The sequence below is a fragment of the Theobroma cacao genome, chromosome 9, assembly GCF_053813885.1.
Source record: "Theobroma cacao isolate CCN51 chromosome 9, ASM5381388v1, whole genome shotgun sequence".
Taxonomy (NCBI): Eukaryota; Viridiplantae; Streptophyta; class Magnoliopsida; order Malvales; family Malvaceae; genus Theobroma; species Theobroma cacao.
In genome coordinates, this window is record NC_142647.1 from 45,329,141 (window position 1) to 45,348,408 (window position 19,268).

General features: G+C 29.7%; 1 protein-coding gene across 1 annotated transcript; it reads left to right on the plus strand.

Moving 5' to 3' along the window:
* Positions 1–13,153: 13,153 nt before the first annotated feature.
* LOC148761019 (zinc finger BED domain-containing protein RICESLEEPER 2-like) lies at positions 13,154–14,545 on the plus strand. The gene is made up of 4 exons (XM_088809734.1): positions 13,154–13,488; positions 13,786–13,927; positions 14,111–14,378; positions 14,499–14,545. The coding sequence occupies exons 1-4, from the start codon at positions 13,154–13,156 to the stop codon at positions 14,543–14,545; spliced, it is 792 nt and encodes a 263-aa protein (XP_088665860.1).
* Positions 14,546–19,268: the final 4,723 nt, after the last annotated feature.

Sequence of the window (19,268 nt, forward strand, 5' to 3'; positions counted from 1 at the left end):
CATTTGGTATCGCCTTGCTGGTGAACATGCACTTGCCCATCTCTCAAGCCCTATTTTCATAAGGTCAATGTGGGCTCCCGGGTTAATACGCTGTAGCTGGTTCATATGTCTATTGAAATCGACCACCTTATAGCAATCTCGAGCAAGGGTGAAAAGCATACAAACATCGTCACACTTGAACTTGTTTTTAAAGTTTTTTTTCAAGTGGTAACCGTATAAACCATGGCGTGCTTTTGGGTATGCATTTTGGATTGCTTTCTTAATGTCCAGATGCTGATAAAAAATGAACATAGTGTTTTCAAGACAACCAACCGCATCACGCAGCTTGCTAAGAAACCACGTCCATGTGTCTTCGTCCTCAACATGGCCGTTGCCAAACGTAACTGGATATATGCACTCGTTCGCATCTTTGCATACAGTGACAAACAGAACACCTTTGAACCTACCTTTGAGATGTGTCTCGTCAATTGCAACTATAGGACACATTACATGCCTAAACCCCTAAATACAAGCCCCGTATGACCAGAAACAATACTTGAATCTTTCTGCCTCATTAGTAGCCACTATAGTCACTGTAGTCACTATCCTAGGATTTTCTTGTTCCAACATATAAAAATACTAGGGTAGTAGTTGAAATGACTCCTCTGATGGACTGAAAACAAGCCTCTACGCATACTCCTTCGCTTGCCAAGCCTTACCGTACAAGCATTCCATTCCCCACTGAACCCTCATCTCACACATTATGTCCTTAGATCTCAATACGACTCCATTAGCCCGAAGCTTGTGTGACATAAGTTCACTAATTATCTTCGCACTCGTAGTTGGAAATCACCCTTGCAAACCATCAACAGTACAGGTGTGTACTTTCTAGAACGTCTGCACTTGCCAATATTCTCCTTTGTCAGGTAACTTCGTTCCACAAACACTGAACTTGCATGCCTTATCCTTACATCCAACCTCATAACGACCTTGACATGACCTTTTTACTCTTATCGCAAACTTCTCTTTTATAACCAACATGTTTAGAGCTCGTTCCAAATCTGCCTTCGACGAAAACATCATTCCTTTGTATAAGTGATCATCGGCACATGTCGACTCTTCAATGGTAATTGTTTGGAAGAAGAACCTTTCTGCACCTGCAATTTGCCACGTACGAGATGTCCCTACATTTCCCCTTTCTTGATAACTGTCATTGACCAATGTATCACAGAAACGAATCCCGTTCTCATAAGAGATGGGGTTATTGTATATGTGGTCATCACACTGAACATCTCCTACATCAACATTTCCAACAGGTTTCGTTTCGACTTTAACATTATTTGCAATTACAATGTCACGATCATAAAGCTGGTCATCGTCTGAACTGTCATTATGCCATTCTTCAAGCCGATCATCTGAATTGTCATCAAATCTATCTTCACCGGCAGTGAACAAATCCTCATTTCCCTTATCAAATGCAGTATTATTCTCCAGCGTCGCAGTGTCACCCTCTAACCTCATATTGTTGTCCTCAATTGTCCTATTCTCATTTGACAACGGCATTACACACTCTACAGTTTCACCTGATCGTTGCATTTGTTGGATAAGAGCAAGTAATTGGTTTGATGCACATCATAATTGGAATTGTACAACCAACTGTTCTGTGAATGTTGTCTCTCTATCGGGCTACACAAGCTTCTGTGAATGTTGTGGTAATTGTGAAGCATTGTAAATCTCATTTTGATTGAACTGATTACCATGTTGTTCATTTGTTCTGCGTCCTTTAATGTTGACATACATAGACGGAACATTCCTCTGTTCTAGCAGAATTAATGCAACATCTTTATCGTCCTAGATAATTGGCCGTTTTAGCTTTTCGGGTGTACTGATCAATGCATGTAACTCAATCTCGTCAAATTCTGAGTTTACCCCAACAACATCTTCAACCAGCTTTATCAAGCCCGTAAACGATAAATCACTCCTAACCCCCCGCATTCTTGACTCACCACCCTTTTAAATGCCATCCACCCACTGACCACCGTGTCTTATCACAAGTCGCACAATTGGAACCCCACTGAAATTTTGAAAAAAAAATAAAATTTGTCAATCATTTTACACAATACATGCCGTGTTAAAAAATTTGTCAGTCATGTTGTTACACGCCATGCATATAACATAAAATGTAGTAACACGCCATGCATATAACGTAAAATGTGCTAATACGCCATGCAAATAACATAAAATGTTATAACACGCCATGCATATAACGTAAAATACGGTAACACGCCATGCATATAATGTAAAATGTGGTAACACGCCATGCATATAACGAAAAATGTGATAACACTCCATGCATAAAATGTTAAATGTTGTAACACGCCATGCATATAACGTTAAATGTTGTAACACGCCATGCATATAACATAAAATGTTGTAACACGCCATTCATATAATCAATGTCGTGACACGCTAAAATAACGGTAATACATGTTATAGATGCATGGCGTGTAACAACTCTGGGCAATGTTTCTAATTCATGTTCTAATTTACACCAAATGTTTCAGAAATTTAAGTGTGTTGCAGTAATAAACCCAATAACAGGTACCTTGATGTCATCTCTGTTATAGGATTTGTTAATCTACGACAATATAGCTAGATGTTAAGAGATAAACCACAGCCCGATGAAGATGGTGCTTAACAGAGAGTTGACAGAGCTCGTACAGTTCAGAGATCTGAGAGAGCTGACGACCATGGTGCTCAACAGAGACTTGGCAGAGTTGAGAGAGAAAGATGACCGAGCTCAAACAGCTGAGCATTTATTTTTATTTTCTCTCTGACGGGTGGGAGATAGCTCAAATAGCTGACCATTTATTTGAAACGATGTTTTTAAGGGCATTTTGGTCTACTCATGCTTCTTTTTGGCTAGAAACAGATAACTTTATATGGGTGGTTATTTCTGAAATCACCTTATCCGAGGTCATTTTCTCACAATTTTCTTAAAAAAAAATATGGAGAAGACTTCAATCAAGAGTTCACTGTATAGTTTCTCGGGGTATCACCCATTTACTACTATTACATATCTAAACATAAGAGAGACAAGAAAAGTCTCCCTTTTTTTTTCTTCATAATTTTTATAAGTGTATATATATAGAATTAAAATTACTCATGTTATCATTTAGATTAGGTATCCAATAAGAAAATATCAAATTAATAATATGAATGTTACCAGGGGTGGAGCTAACCAACTTTTGTTGGGGCTGAAAAACAAAAAAGAATAAAGATTAAACATTTTTAAAACTAATACGTTGAATTTAACCAACAATTAACAGATTTATAATAGATAACCAACTATTAATAGATTCATAATAGATAATAATTTTATATAACATGCAAATCAAAAAGAATAAAAAAAATTTACAATAGTCTTTTAGGAAAGTTATATTCGATGATTATTCTTAAATTCAAATTCATAAATTATTAACTCAGTATTGAAAAAGCTAGTAATGTCTTTCTCAATATAAATAACTAAATTATTTGTAAAAAATTCATCATCTATTTTATTTTAGAATCTTATTTTCACAATTTTTATTGTTGAAAACGCTCTTTCTATAGTTGTTGTACAATTTTCAAAATGAAGTGTGTTGCAATAGTGAGTTACAAAGAAAAGAGTGAAGTAAAAATAAAAAGACAAAAAAGAAAAGAAAGAGAAAAAGAAAGAGAGGGAAAGGGGAGTGAAAAAACTTAAGAATTAGGGTAAAACTATGTAAGACTTGTGAGATCATTTTATTATTTTTATTTATATTAATTATTAAATAAAAAATTATTTTAAGAGATAATTAAAACATATATATAATAAATAAATAATTTTAAAAATTTTGGGAACCATGTCCCCATAAATATACTACCTTTTGCCCTTCATTAATTTTTTTTTCAAGGCAAACGTTGAACTAGTGGGCAATATCCACCAAGTAGAGCACTTGGATATCTGTTGATCATATTGCCTCAATGATCCTAGTTCCAAATGTGTTCTCACCATTGTAAGTCATGTAAAGGAAACCATCTTCATCCTTGTTTTCCTTGTATATGGTAGGCATCATAGTAGCAGTTGGTGGTAGAATGTTTATCATGAAAATGAGAATAGCCTTCTCAGGACATATAAATAATAACAAAAAATTTTAAAAATTTTGAGAGCCCAAGGCTCCCCATAAAAACACTACCCTCTGCGCTTAAATGTTACCCCTGCATATGATGCGAATGACAACAATCGATCCAATATACTTGAAAATGCTAAGATTCAACCTCATACTCAAATATGAAATTAATCAACAAATTAAAAATATAACGCAGCAAAAAAATAAATTAGGATTTAATTAGAGAAACAACCAAATCTTACAAGATTAGTGTTTGTGTTTTTCATGTAATTTTTAAATTAATTATGAACACTCATAAGTTTAAGAGTTACATACCTTATTCTAAATATCGTAATCAATAGTCAATTAAATCCAAAAGGCTTGTGATGAAGCAAGAAACCCGAAAAGAGAATAAGACAATCTAAAATCCTATAACCAAAGCTTTTGCTTTTTCGCCTTTAAGATTTGTCAAATCTTCAGCCACCTCAGTGTTTGGCCTTTAATAGTAATCTACATAGTGACCAAATAAGACATTTTTAAAGATAGGATTTTTACTTGTACAAGCAAGTTTTGTTTCTAAAACAAAAAAACCAAAAGTTTTTGCCGAATTTTATTTCTGAAAGATAAAGAAAACTATTAATCTTTTCTTATTTTTATGAAGCGGTTAAAGGCTTAGAGTTTTTAGTTGACTAACATAATATATTTATATAGCCAAACTAAGTTATAACCCTTGATACAATAGTTTTATTTTAATTCAATTAAGTTCTGGTGAACTTAATTAATTTCTCACTTTATTTTTGTCTATTCTAATTAAGTCCAAATTAATTGATTATTCTTATTTAATCTCAATCATGTTAGTTAATGTGTGTGACATATTAGGCATCTAACATTTTGGCAATAAATATAAATTCTAATCAAATATTAATTTGATAATTAATTTATATTTATAGATCATGAGCGGCTTCTAACAATACATCATGACCATCCAAATGTTAAAAAGTCAATTAAACAATTTGACAAAGCCCTTTAGTGATAAGCATCTCAATGCAATATAATTCTTTCATCAAATATCCTAGATACGTCATAAAGTATGGCTCAGTGTTTACTTATAACATTTCATATTAGTTCTCATAATTCATAACTAACCTTACGAATTTAGGAAACTAACTTTTATCAAATTCATCATACTTTGGCCAAAGACTTTATACAAGTTAATCAAGAATTGAGAACATGTGAGATACATCCCCTCTTATTACTTGGGGTGATGAGTTCTTTCTTAACAATTCATTCACTTTCGCATGCTTCATGGCATACTCAAAAACACCCTGTTTAGGCATCTAGTAACCTTTAGACTTGTAAAGATGAAATCAAAGTATGTCATTCCCCAAACAAGATAACCTGGTGTTTTAAGTTTAAGGATTAGTTGTACGACTATCACATGAGAACATATTCTATAGGCACTTGAGTGAAATACCAAATGGAGTTCTCATAACAGGTCATGTTCAGTGAACTTGTTTTTTAGCGAGCACCCACATGTTATCCTCAAATATCTCATATACTTCAATCTATAAAATCAATTGTTTTTTTTTCAAGTAAGGAGGCTTAACATGTACCAGTCTTTGAGCATTGTCAATACCCTATCTTGACAATACAATGACCAGGAATAATTTTAAGAATATAGCTTTGATGCATAGTGATCTCATAATTATAACAACTTTACAATTCTCTTACAAGGCTTTTATGTTCCATGGGCTTCGTCTAATTAGTAATTAATAACTTTTTATTATTATACTAACATGAAGGAAACCTCTATCATATATAGTTATGTGATTAAATATGTATTAAATAACAATATATATTCCTTAACTAATCTAATTTCCTCAAAGGCATACACCAACAGAAAATGCCTTAAATCATTAATAATTATATATTAGTTTAAAATTTTATTTTTTACTTCTGTTTTTGTTTTCAAAAACAAGAAGTACATAAGCATTTAATATATATCTTCAAAGAAGTAAAGATTGAATATATGATTTTAATTTTCTAGGTAAAACAAAATTCAGAGATAAATGGCTTGCGGTTAACAAAAACGAATCAAATATATGCGTTTAGCAAAAAGCATAGTAAAGGAGCAGGCGTAAGTCAAAATTCGAAGAAAAAGCAGTGGGTAATTTTTTCTTACAATACTCCAGTCTGATTTCTGATACATGTGCTTCATCTAAGCCCAAACTCAACTTGGGAAAATGGGTTTTTGGGCCACTCAAGTGCACTATGCTAAGCTTTGAAATGATCAATCCGTTTGACACAATGGAATTTGGGTTGGCATGAAATGGACCAGTCAGGGTGGAGCCTTCCCCTGCAAAATGTTTTAAAATTTTTTATATTATATAAAATTTTTAATTTTTTTTTATAAATTCTCTTAATAGCTATTTAAAATAATTTTTTATTTACTAATTAATATAAATAAAAAATAACAAAATGATTCCATATACCTGACTCAATTTTAAAGTTTTTTTTTAAATTTTTTCTTTCAATTTATATTTATATTTATATTTATTTATTTTTTCATTTTTATTCTATTTTTTCATATGTTCTAAATCTCTATAGATTTTTTCACAAATTTCTATGAACCATCGATCATATTATTTTTTTTCTTTTTTAGTATGTTATATGCATGTTCTATCTTCTACTTGTCATGTTCTTTTTTTTTTTTATTATGTGAATTTTATATTTTATGATTTTAATCTTTAAAAATTAATAAATTATTATATAATTCTTAAATATAAGTTGTAGTGTTACACTATCATTTAGAATTTCATCAATGTATAATTTTTTAGTGAAAATAACCAATTCGTTTTGACATGTATGCTGCAAACTTTATGTAACAAGGATGTACAAACAAATTGATTGAATAAAATGATTGTATTTCTTTTAATATAATTTTATTTATTATATATATTTTTAATGATCTTCAAAATAATTTTTTTATTTAATAATTATTTTTATTCCTCAAACTGTTTGATGAAATTAGAGTCATTATGGTTAGCATTTTGCTAGTTAAGCCCAACAAATAAATTCTAACTTAATATGTTAAGCCTATCAAATTTTAAAAAAATAAAAGTAAGTCGACTAACTCAAATCCACTAAGTTTTAATATAAATCTAAACCTATCATAACATATTATATATTAATAGTCTAATCCAATAGCCTATCATAATATATTATATCTCAATAGTTCAACTAAATAACTTAATATGTTAGTTAGCAATTTAAGAGGTAAATAGAAAATAAGAGAAGAGTTTTCTAAAAAAGCTATCTATTTTGTATAGAACACATAAAGTAAAGAGATGATTTATTTGAATTTGAAAAATTATTTTCTCTTCTACTTTTGTGCATAGAGAATGAGAGAGATTCCTTTCATAATTTCATTCAGTCATATATATATATAACATCATCATTACTGTTAATGTGTACTTTTTTTTTATGTTTAATATCTTATGAATTTTATTTAATCTTTTAAATGAATGCAAATTAAATTATATATAAAATCCTCTTCGATCATTTAATGTTTTATTTTGTTTGGCTTCCTTTTAAAAATACACTAGCTCTGGCCTTGGGACCAGTCCATTATGTTCCCATGTAGGTATAATAAATTTGCTTTACTTTTTTTCAATCAAGTTGTGTCTTGTGAAGGAATGCTGATATGGGACAGTGTCTGGGCATGTCTCTGCAAACTTAACTAATCTAGCAGTGGCCAATAAATTATCACACATGATGAATAATTGTCTCCTCTTGTCGTTCCCCTATATCAATTTTAATTTTATTATATACATGAAAACTAATTAGCCACACTAGCCTGAAAGCAATGGTGTATATATGCAACTAAAGCTGCGACAACTTGAGCTAGAAATTCAACCTTAAGCTTATCATGCCAAAAATTTCACCATCACATTAAAGAAATATACTGGTAAATCATTGATGTCTTGACGATGAGATGATTCTTTGTTTTTTTCTTTTCAACCTGTATAGAAAAATAGGTATCACATAAAGAAAAGAGAAGAAAAATGGAAATTCGTGTTCAGATACTTGAAACAACCCACCTGACAACATTCACGAAAAATTTGTAAATAATAAAATCATGTAATTTTTTTTTAAAAGCGAGAAGGTATTTATTATAATTGAAGAAAGATAAGGAATTTGGAAATTATACAACAACAAAAAAAAAGGTATTTATTATAATCAGATCATTAAAAGTTAACGTAAAAATCATGTACCTTTAGTTATTAGCTTGGTGCAGTAGAGAGTTAATCCGGTACATTCTTGGTTATGGCCGAAATCCCAAAATCGAACTGCATAAACAAAAGGATTGGGGGCATTAATTTTCATAGGAATGTCAACAGGTATTCTATTATAGGGTACTCGCGGATACCCGATCCGGTTATTTTTAATTAGGGTACCCAAAAAAGGGGTTTGGGCCGAATTCGGATAGTGATTTCACTACCCGAACCGGGTTCAGGTATCACACTTTAGATACCCATTACCTGAACCTGATTATTTTTTAACGGTGTTCCGTGGATACTCGCCCCGAACCCGTTTACGAATACCTGTTTATATATTTTTTTTATTATTTAAATAGTTGAATAAAACTGATGATGATTAAACTCGAACCAAGCCAAGGAAGGAAAACACTCACCATCTCAACCATCCTAACAAGCAGTTTCCTTTGTTATATATTGACAAATATATTTAAAATATAGTTAGTTAAATAACTAATGTGATGATATGAATATATATAAATAAAAAAATTATTAGATTATTAATTATATTTAAATAATATGAATATCATATCATATTATAAAGGAATATAATTACTATTATATACATTTTTAATAAAAATGTATTTACTTTTTATTTTTTGTTAAGATTAAAAAAATTATAACTTATAATATATATACTTAAAGAGAGTCTTTGAGTTTAAAATAGTTTTGGAATCTAACTATTTTTTTAATTTCATGTAATTAAAGACAAACTCATATAGTTAATTAAATTAATTCATTAAACTATGATTATTAATTAACTTGAAATGTTTTTAAATATATATATTATATTGAGTAATATTATAAGAAATATAATTACTATATTATATATATACTAATACTTTTAGTATATACATCCTTTAAATATAAATATATTTATTTTTTATTTTGTGTTAACATTATAAAAATTATAACTTATAAAATTATTAATTGTAATATATACATATATATATATATATACACACTTTATAGTTACTATAACTTGTAATGTCCTTTAACACATACACTTTATATTATATATTATGTTCATTTATAAAGAATATAATTACTATTATATAAATTAATTACTAAATAATATATATACCTTTATTTATATAAATTTACAATATATAAAGTTAATTATCTAAAAAGAAGTTGTGAGATTAGAATAATTTTGAAACTTAACTATTTTTTTTAAATTTCATGTAACTAAGGGCAAATTCATATAATTAATTAAATTAATTAATAAAATTATGATTATTAATTAAATTGTAATGTCTTTTAATATCCATACCTTATATACATTGGGTTCATTTATAAAGAATATAATTACTATTTTGTATATACACTATAATACTTTTAATATATATACTTTAAATATAAATATATTTATTTTTTATTTTGTGTTAATATTGTAAATATTATAACTTATAAAATTATTAATTACAATATATATATATATATATATATATACACTTTATAGTATATAACTTGTAATGTCTTTTAACACATACACTTTATATTATATATTATGTTCATTTATAAAGAATTTAATTACTATTGTATAAATTAATTACTAAATAATATATAAAGTTAATTATCGCCAAGAAAGTTGTGAGATTAGAATAGTTATAAAACTTAGCTATTTTTTTTTAAACTTCATATAACTAAGGGCAAATTCATATAATTAATTGAATTAATTAATAAAATTATAATTATTAATTAAATTGTAATGTCTTTTAATATCTATACTTTATATACATTGGGTTCATTTATAAAGAATATAATACTTTTGAAATATATAATTTATAATATAAAACTTGTAATGTCTTTTAATACATACACTTTATATTATATATTATGTTCATTTATAAAGAATATAATTATTATTGTATAAATTAATTACTAAATAATATATATACTTTTGTTTATATAAATTTATAATATATAAACTTAAATATTTAAAAAGAAATTGTGAGATTAGAATAGTTTTGAAACTTTGTTATTTTTTTAAAATTTCATGTAACCAAGGACAAATTCATATAATTAATAAAATTATGATTATTAATTAAATTATAAAGTCTATTAATAACTATAGTTTATATAAATTTGATTTATTTATAAAAAATATTATTACTACTTTGTATATACACTATAATACTTTTAATATATATTTATTTTTTATTTTATATTAATATTATAAAAATTATAATTTATAAAATTATAAAATTTATATAACAAAATTTATTTTTTTTGTGCTTATTAGAAAAAGACTGTTAACTTGCCTCACAATTTCTTAATCCAAATGTGAAATGTTTATGTAATTGATGTTAAAAAAAAGATAGAAAGATTAAAAAATAAAAACCCTAGCCACACCCTTTTTTTCTTTCTTTTTTCTCTTCTAGTCGGTAGCAACTCCTTGCCTCCTTCAGTTGAATCAGTCCTTGTTCAGTTGTTCTTCCCCAAGACCCCAGCTGCTGGCCTACCAAGCCACGTTCGACTCTTTCATCAATTCATCTTTCTTTTCTCCCTAGCCGCTTAGCCACAGCCACGCCTTACTGGTTGCCTCGGTGTCGCCCCAAGCCCCACACCCTTGTTCTTCCCCAGTTGCCAGCTTACCACACCACGCTCGGCTCCTTCATCAGTTCATCTTTCTTTTTTCCCCAGCTACCCAGCCACAGCCATGCCCTGCTGGCTGCCTCGGTGTCGCCCCAAGCCCCATGCCCTTGTTCTTTCCTAGTTGCCAGCCTACCACGCCACGCTCGGATCCTTCATAAGTTCATCTTTATTTTCTCCCCACCCACCGTTATTAGCACACATAGTAGCACAGTTTGTGATATTCAAAATCGATCAGCTCATCTGTTGGCTGTAAGCATATAGTATTTTGAGTTAAAGATATACAACTGCTTGATTTTCTTTCTGTTGGTTATCCCTGAAGATTAAGCTTTTATCAATTGATGATATTTTGCTAGATAAAAGCAAATGTTGAAACAAAAGGGGAATTCATCAACAGTCTCATCGACAAAGTCTTGGCTGTAACTCATACATATATAGAAGATGTCCTGAAATTTGTGGATTGGCTTGACAACGAACTTTCGTCATTGGTAAAGTCTCAAATCTCTCTAGGTTGTTTGCTTTACCATTGATCTTAATACGTATTCATGTCACTTTGTACAATAAGTCTTAAGTCGATTGCCACCACCGTATTTCAACTACTAGTTACGACTACTCTAAAGATAACAAACAAGGGATATTAGTCTACAGTCTGTCGACTGTTCTCAATTCCAATAATACATAGTAGTGGTAATCTCTTTTTTAGGACTCCATAACTAGTATATAAGTTAGTAATAATGATCATCTCAGAATCTGCAGAAAGAAATTTAAATCATAGAGGAGTTTTAGTTTCTGCAGATTAGAAGTTCAATATTAACACTGTTTTTCCTATCTTCCAAGTGGACAGGGCAGCCTCTGATCTGAAAAACCATGAATGTGAGACTTAAGGATACTATTAACCAGGTAATTTGGATTGTCTTCATATTTTGATTTTGTATGGAAGCTGATTTCTATCTCTTCCCTAATTTTCGCCAAGTTTACTTTGATCTGTTCAGTTGAGGTCAAGCCGTAACTTCTGCATTGATATCATCCTTTAGTGCATAATTCTTGGTATTGCTGCTTATTCATACAAGTATGTTTCCTAATTTTACTTGAACTTTTGCATAGAGTATTGCATAGTGCAATTTGCTTCTCAGACAAAACTTCATTGATTAAATTATTGCTAGCATATTTGCATAGTTGCTTCTCATATTTTGTTATTTTTATGTTTCTAGGTCTTTTGAAAAATGGATGCAGCTGACAAATGTGATGATAGTGTTAATTATAATTGCAATAAGACCCCTTCTCAATCGTCAACATATGTAGGGTCAAGTTCACAATAAGTATCTATAATTGAGCCTTCTAAAACTCCTGCTAGTGGTAGTCAAGCTTTGATCTTGCCTATTAGAAGTAAACCTCCATTGTGTAGTTCAAGTACCAAACGTCGTCTAAAATTAACTTTGGAGGTTTGGAATCATTTTGAAAAGAAAAATATCGATGGGGAAGATGTGGCAAGTTGTAATTATTGTAAAGCTATTCTTAAGGCCAATAGCAAGAATGGAACAATTGCTTTGAAAAATCACATGAATACTTGTGTAAGGAGAAAAAATTCAAGCATTGAACAATGCTTTGAAAAACAAAAGCAACTTGGCATAGATACACAAGTTGATGGGAAGGTTCAGATTAGAAATTACACATTTGATCAAGACATTTCAAGACATGATTTGGCTTGTGCTATAATCTTGCATGAGTATCCACTTTCTATTGTTTCTCATGTTGGTTTTAAAAAGTTTGTTGCTGGTCTTCAACCCTTGTTTAAGATGGTTTCTAGCAATACAATTAAAGAGGACATTTACAAGATTTATTGCTCAAAGAAATCCAAGCTACAACAGGGGTTTGAGAAGTTAAAAAGTTGAATAGCAATCACAACGAATATGTGGACTTCAAATAAAAAAAAAAGGGTTACATGTCCATCATTGCTCATTATATTGATGAATCTTGGGAGTTGCAAAGCTATATCTTGAGGTAAGCAATTTTTATTCTAATTCTTTAAATTGTGTTATGTTATAGATTAATGGTTTTATGAAAAAAATTTAAGCAAATTCATTAATATTATTTTGTAAACATGTAGATTTGTATGTCCCAGCACCTCACACGATGGATGTTCTTGCTCAAGAAGTGATGAATGCTTTGACTGAATGGTATATAGAGAGCAAACTCTCTACTATCATTGTCGATAATTGCAGCTCCAATGATGGTATGATTTCTATCCTAGTGAATCACTTGGGTTCTAAACTTTTACTTGATGGAAAACTTCTTCACATGAGATGTTGTGCACATATATTGAATCTTATTGCTAGAGATGGATTATCTGTGATTGAAGATGTGATTAAAAATGTTCGTGATAGTGTAGTATATTGGTCAACTAGTCCATCTAGATTGGAAAAATTTGAAAAAGTGGCTCATCAATCTAAAGTGTCATATTCTAAAAGGTTGAGTCTAGATTGTAAAACCAGATAGAATTCAAGTTATGTGATGCTTTAGACTGCTATAGGATACAAAGATCTTTTCCCTAAGTTGAAACTTAGAGACAAAGGTTAATCTTGTGTGCCTAGTGAGGAAGATTGGGAAAGAGTAAAAAATCTTGCTGACAAGTTGAAAATGTTTTATGATCTCACTAATTTGTTTTCTGGAACAAAGTACCCTACTGTAAATTTTTTTTTTGTCAAAGTTTGTAAACTTCGAATTGTAATTGTGAATTGGATGTGCTCTGATGATGTGACAATTAGTGCAATGGCAAAGAAAATGTTTGATAAGTTTGAAAAATATTGGAAGGATATTCATATTGTGCTAGCTGTGGTGATTATCTTGGATCCTAGGTATAAAATGAAGGTGGTTGAGTATTATTTTCCCAAAATTTATGGTGGTGCTGTAAGTTATGAGATTGAAGAAGTTAGGAAAACTTGTTATGATTTACTTGAAGAATACCAGAGTAGATCTACCAATCTAAAATCAGAGTCTTCTTAGAGTTCATTAGCAACAACATTTGATGAATCACCCGATTTAGATGATTTGTATGAATTTCTTTATTCTTTTACTGATGGGCATGTGAAGTTAGAATTGGATCATTATTTGGAAGACAAAATTTTGCCATCCACTAATACTTTTGATATTTTGAATTGGTGGAAGACAAATGGGATCAAGTATCCCACTTTGCAAATGATTGCTAGAGATTTTCTTGCTATTCCTATTTCTACAGTTGCATCTGAGTCAGCTTTTAGCACTGGTGGGAGAGTGGTAAGTGACCATCGAAGTAGGCTTAAACCATACACTTTGGAGGCATTGATGTGCACTCAAAATTGGTTGAGGAATGAGACGAAAGGTAAATAAACTCATTATATTTTTATTTCATTTCTTTTCTTTAGAAATTATCTATTATCCTTAGTGTTATATATATTCTTATTTTTTTTTATTTGTGTAAGATCATGTATAACAATTGAAGATTCAATTGCCACACTTGTTGACACTGACACGGAAGAAGATGATTGAATTGTTCATGAGTTTGCCTTATTGTCAATTTGTAATGTTGTTTAACTAGTTGTTTGGATATTTATTTTAGTTATTTAAGTTTATGTTGTTGTTGTTTGAATATATGTGCTTGGTTATTTAAGTTTATGTTATTTGTTTAGATCTTTGTGTTTAGTTATTTAAGTTTATGTTGTTATTTGGATATTTATGTATAGTTATTTAAGTTTATATTGTTGTATTGATATTTGTTTTTAGTTATTTAAGTTTATGTTTAAGATCTTTGTTTTTGATTATCTAAATTTAAATTTTATTATTTTTGTTTTTATTAATTTAATTAGTAGTTAATTTTATGAAATACGTAGAGAAATATTATTGTATATGCATATGGGTTCTGATAATTAGATACCTATGAAGAAGATTTTAATAATTTTTTAATTTAATCGGATTTTTAAATGGGTTAGGGTAATTATAAGGTAGTAAAAATATAATAAGGTTAGGGTTAGGGTAGTAACTTCTAAAATTATTCGGGTAATTAATAAGGTTAGGGTAGTTGATTGTTTATAGGGTTAGGGTTCGGGTATCTCTAAATTATAGGGTACCCGATCCGTTGACATCCCTAAATTTTCAACATCAACACACTCTTAGCAGAGAAATAATTTGATACATCTTCTATCAGTAGTAGAAATGCATGGATTCACAGGGTTATTCTTTTTTTTTTTAGATATATAAAATTTATTAGGTTTTGAGTTGCACACAAAACAAATTAATTAGGTTTGATTAGCGAATGTTTATAATAAATATTAGTTAAGATTAATTAAATTACTATTTTTCTTACATAATTCTGTCTATAAATATTGCTTATTAAACTAATCAATGATTATGAGTTGTTAAAGTAACAACAAGAGTCATAATCAAAGAATCCAGGTCTCGTTGTGATCTAAATGAGTATTACGATTATGACAATGGAGATTGTCAAGTATATAAATTAACATATTTTCAAATATTGTAATTTATGTTGTCCTAGTAGAAACACAGCTATTAAACGAAAGAGTTCAATACTGGATATGTTAGCAATTGATTCAAGTGCAAGTGGGAGATTGTTAATATATGCCCTTGAGTTAATTGGATTGGTCAAGGAAAATATATTGTGATTTAGTGCATACTTAATCGCATAACCATATGTGATAAAGGTTTTCCTTCATGTTAATATAATAATAAGGAGTTATTAAATACCAATTGGATAAAGTCTCATGGAACATAAAGACCTTGTAAGAGAATTGTAAAGTTGTTATAATTATAAGATCTCTATGCATTAAAGCCATGTTCCTAAAATAGTTCATGATTATTGTATTGTCAAAACAGAGCATTGACAATACTTAAAGATTGGTACATATTAAGTCTCCTTACTTGGGAAGTAAGTAATTGATCTTATAGATTGAAGTATATAAGATACTTGAAAGTGACATGTGGGTGGTTGTTAGAGAACAAGTTCACTGAACATGACCCGCTATGAGAACTTCATTTGGTATTTCACTTAAGTGTCTATGGAATATGTTCTCATGTGATAGTCATGCAACTAATCTTTAGACTTGAGACACTAAGTCATCTTGTATGGGAAATGACATACTTCAATTTCACTTCTACGGGGTCTGGAGGCAATCAAATGCCTAAACATGGTGTTTTTGGGTGTGCTATGAAGCATACAAAGGTGGATGAGTAATCAAGAGAGCATTCATCGCCCCAAGTGATATGAGGAGATGTATCTCACTTGTTCTCAATTCTAGAGTAATTTGTATAAAGTTTCTGGCCAAAGCATGATGAGTTTGAGGAAAGTTAGTTTCCTAAATTCATAAGGTTAGTCATGAATTATCAGAACTAATATAGAATGTCATAAGTAGACATGGAGCCATGCTTTATGATATATTTGGAATATTTGATGAAATAACTATTTTACACTGTGATAACTCTATGATATAGAGTTATTTGGGCTTAATTTTAATAGTAATTTAGCTTAGTTCTTGTAGTAATGCATAAAAATTAGTAAGTTTTATTTAAATTATTTTAGGTTAGTTAATTTAGGTGAGTCAATCTAATCTTAATCAATTTTATGCTTAATTTGGTGTAAATGTGATTAAGATAGGTTGTTGTTGATTTATTTGTGCTTTTGTAGGTGTTTAATGAATGAAGAATTTTAATGGAAGAAGGAGAGTAATTTCAAGGTGCAGATTTCTGCTACACATGTTTCGGTATTTCAACCATAACTCTATCTACAGAACTCCAAATGAGATGATTCTTGGACCTTTGGAAAGATAAAAGAAAAAGCTACAACTTTCGTGTCTGCTACTTTTGTCTAGTTTGGCCTAAAAGGTGGTCAAAAATCTTGTTGAAATTAGAGCACTGTAGTAGTCCTAGAACAATTACGATTTCTACTATTTAAATGGTCAAGGCCGCGGCTTTGAAGGAGCTAGGGTGCGACCGATGTAGTTTGATGAGGAAATTTTGATTGGAATAGACTTCTTTCTTCATCCAGCTTGGCCTAACTTCAAAGTCTTATAAAAACAACCTTTCGAAGGACTTTTAGGATATAAGGAGACACCAGATTGACAATTGAGATTCAAGCCACAAAATCGTTGCAAAAAAAGTCTCATTGGAGCTAAAAAGAAATTGAAGGATTCAAGAAAATTTGGAGATCAAGAGTTTCACTCTTGGAGTTTCTTTATTCTTTATTTTTTTTGGTTTAGTTTCAATGTTGTTTAAACTTTATTTGATGATGATTTGTGACTTGATGAGGAATTGAATTGTTTATCTAAGATTATGGTTGAACTCTGTACGTAGTCTGATTTATTTATCTCTCTTTTACTTATGTTTTATGGATTTAAGTTATTTATTTTATTCTGTTCTTAATGCTTCTGATTGACAGGCCACCAATTAGATTGAATTGGAAACTTGGTTAAACCTTGACGAAAGAGATTTAGGTAAACCTTGAATAGAATAGCATATGATCGAATGCACTTAGTTGATTAGGTGATTTGATTTGCATATAGGGTAGACATACACCTATAAGCCATATGTAGCCTACATTAGAGCACGAATTTAATGAATCTTTATTCAATTTAATTTGTATAGACATTTAGTAAATTAATTGGGAGAGGTATTTTTATGAGAAACTTGACAGAGGCTTGTAAATAATTTAAGACTATAGGTTAACAACTTAATCCATTAAACTGAATTAAGAGAGATAGACAATATTCAGATGAAGTATTGAGGGATATCATAATCTTAGGTTTGGTAGTCACTCAAATTTAATAAAATAATTTTACTGATAGATTTTAGATTAGTTTTAGTTAATTAGTTTCAATTTTTCTTTTTAATAATTAGGTTGTTTGGATAAGATTAAGGTGTTAAAATTTTAGTAGTTAGCAATTAGGAATTAATTCAATTCTCTGTGACAATGGATTTTACTTACTATTATATTACTTGTTAACGATATGTGCATTTGAGTGAGAAATCAACAACACACCGAGAGGCTTATCATTGAAGGGTTTTATCAAATTCTTTAATTGACTCTAAAATTTAGATGGTCATGATGTGTTGCTAAATGCCTCAATATCTATAAATATAAATCAATTATTAAATTGATATTTAATTATAATTTATATTTATTACCAATATATTAGAAGCTTAATGGGTCACACTCATTGGGTGACATAATTGAGAATAAATAAAGATAGTTAATTAAGTTGGACTTAATTGAAATAAACCAAAATAAAGTGAAAATTAATTAAGTTCACAAGAACTTAATTGAATAAAAGTACAAATGTTGTATCTAGGGTTACAACTTAGTTTGACTATATAAATATGGTATATTAGCCAAATAAAACTCTAAGCCTTAAGCCACTTCTTAGGCGATTCATAAAAATAAGAAAAAAAAAGTTTTCTTTGTTCGACAAAAATAAGGTTCAGTTAGGTTTTTTGGTCTTTCTATTTTTCTGAAAACAAAACTTGCTAGCACAAGTAAAATATATCCTACCTTTAAGAAGGTTTTATTTGGTCATTGTGTAAATTATTGTTAAAGGCCAAACACTTAATTGACTAAACATTTGAGAAATCCTAAAGGTGAAGAAGTAAAGATTTCTACTGCAGAATTTTAGACTGTTTTATTCTCTTTTCGTGTTTCTTGCTTCATTGTCAGTTAAAATTCTACTACGCAAGTATACGTATTGAATAGATAATATATAAGCAAGCAGAGTATCGATCCCACAGGGAATTGATCTAAAATTTTACTAAATACTAAAATTAGAACAAATTAATCTTATCCAAACACTCAAAATTAATTGATTAATTAAAACTAATTAACTAAAATTTTAACCAACAAGAAAAATCATAATAATAATAACTTAAGAAAATATCAAATCAAACAAGCCTACGATTACAATATCCCTCACACTTCATCTAAATCTTACCTCTATTCCTTAACTTATTTTAATGAGTTGAGTTGCTAATATAGAGTTCTAAATTATTTATAAGGGTCTCCGACTCATCTTATAAAGATATCTATTTTAATCAAACCACTATATCTCTATGTGAATTGAAATTACAATAGACTCATTAAGTTCAGGCTCTAATCTGGCTACATATGGCCTATAGGTATATCCCTATCCTATAGCAAATCAATTAGTATGATTATATGCTATCCCAATTTTAGTCTACACTAAACTCCCTTTCCTAAGTTTGTTTAGGTTCC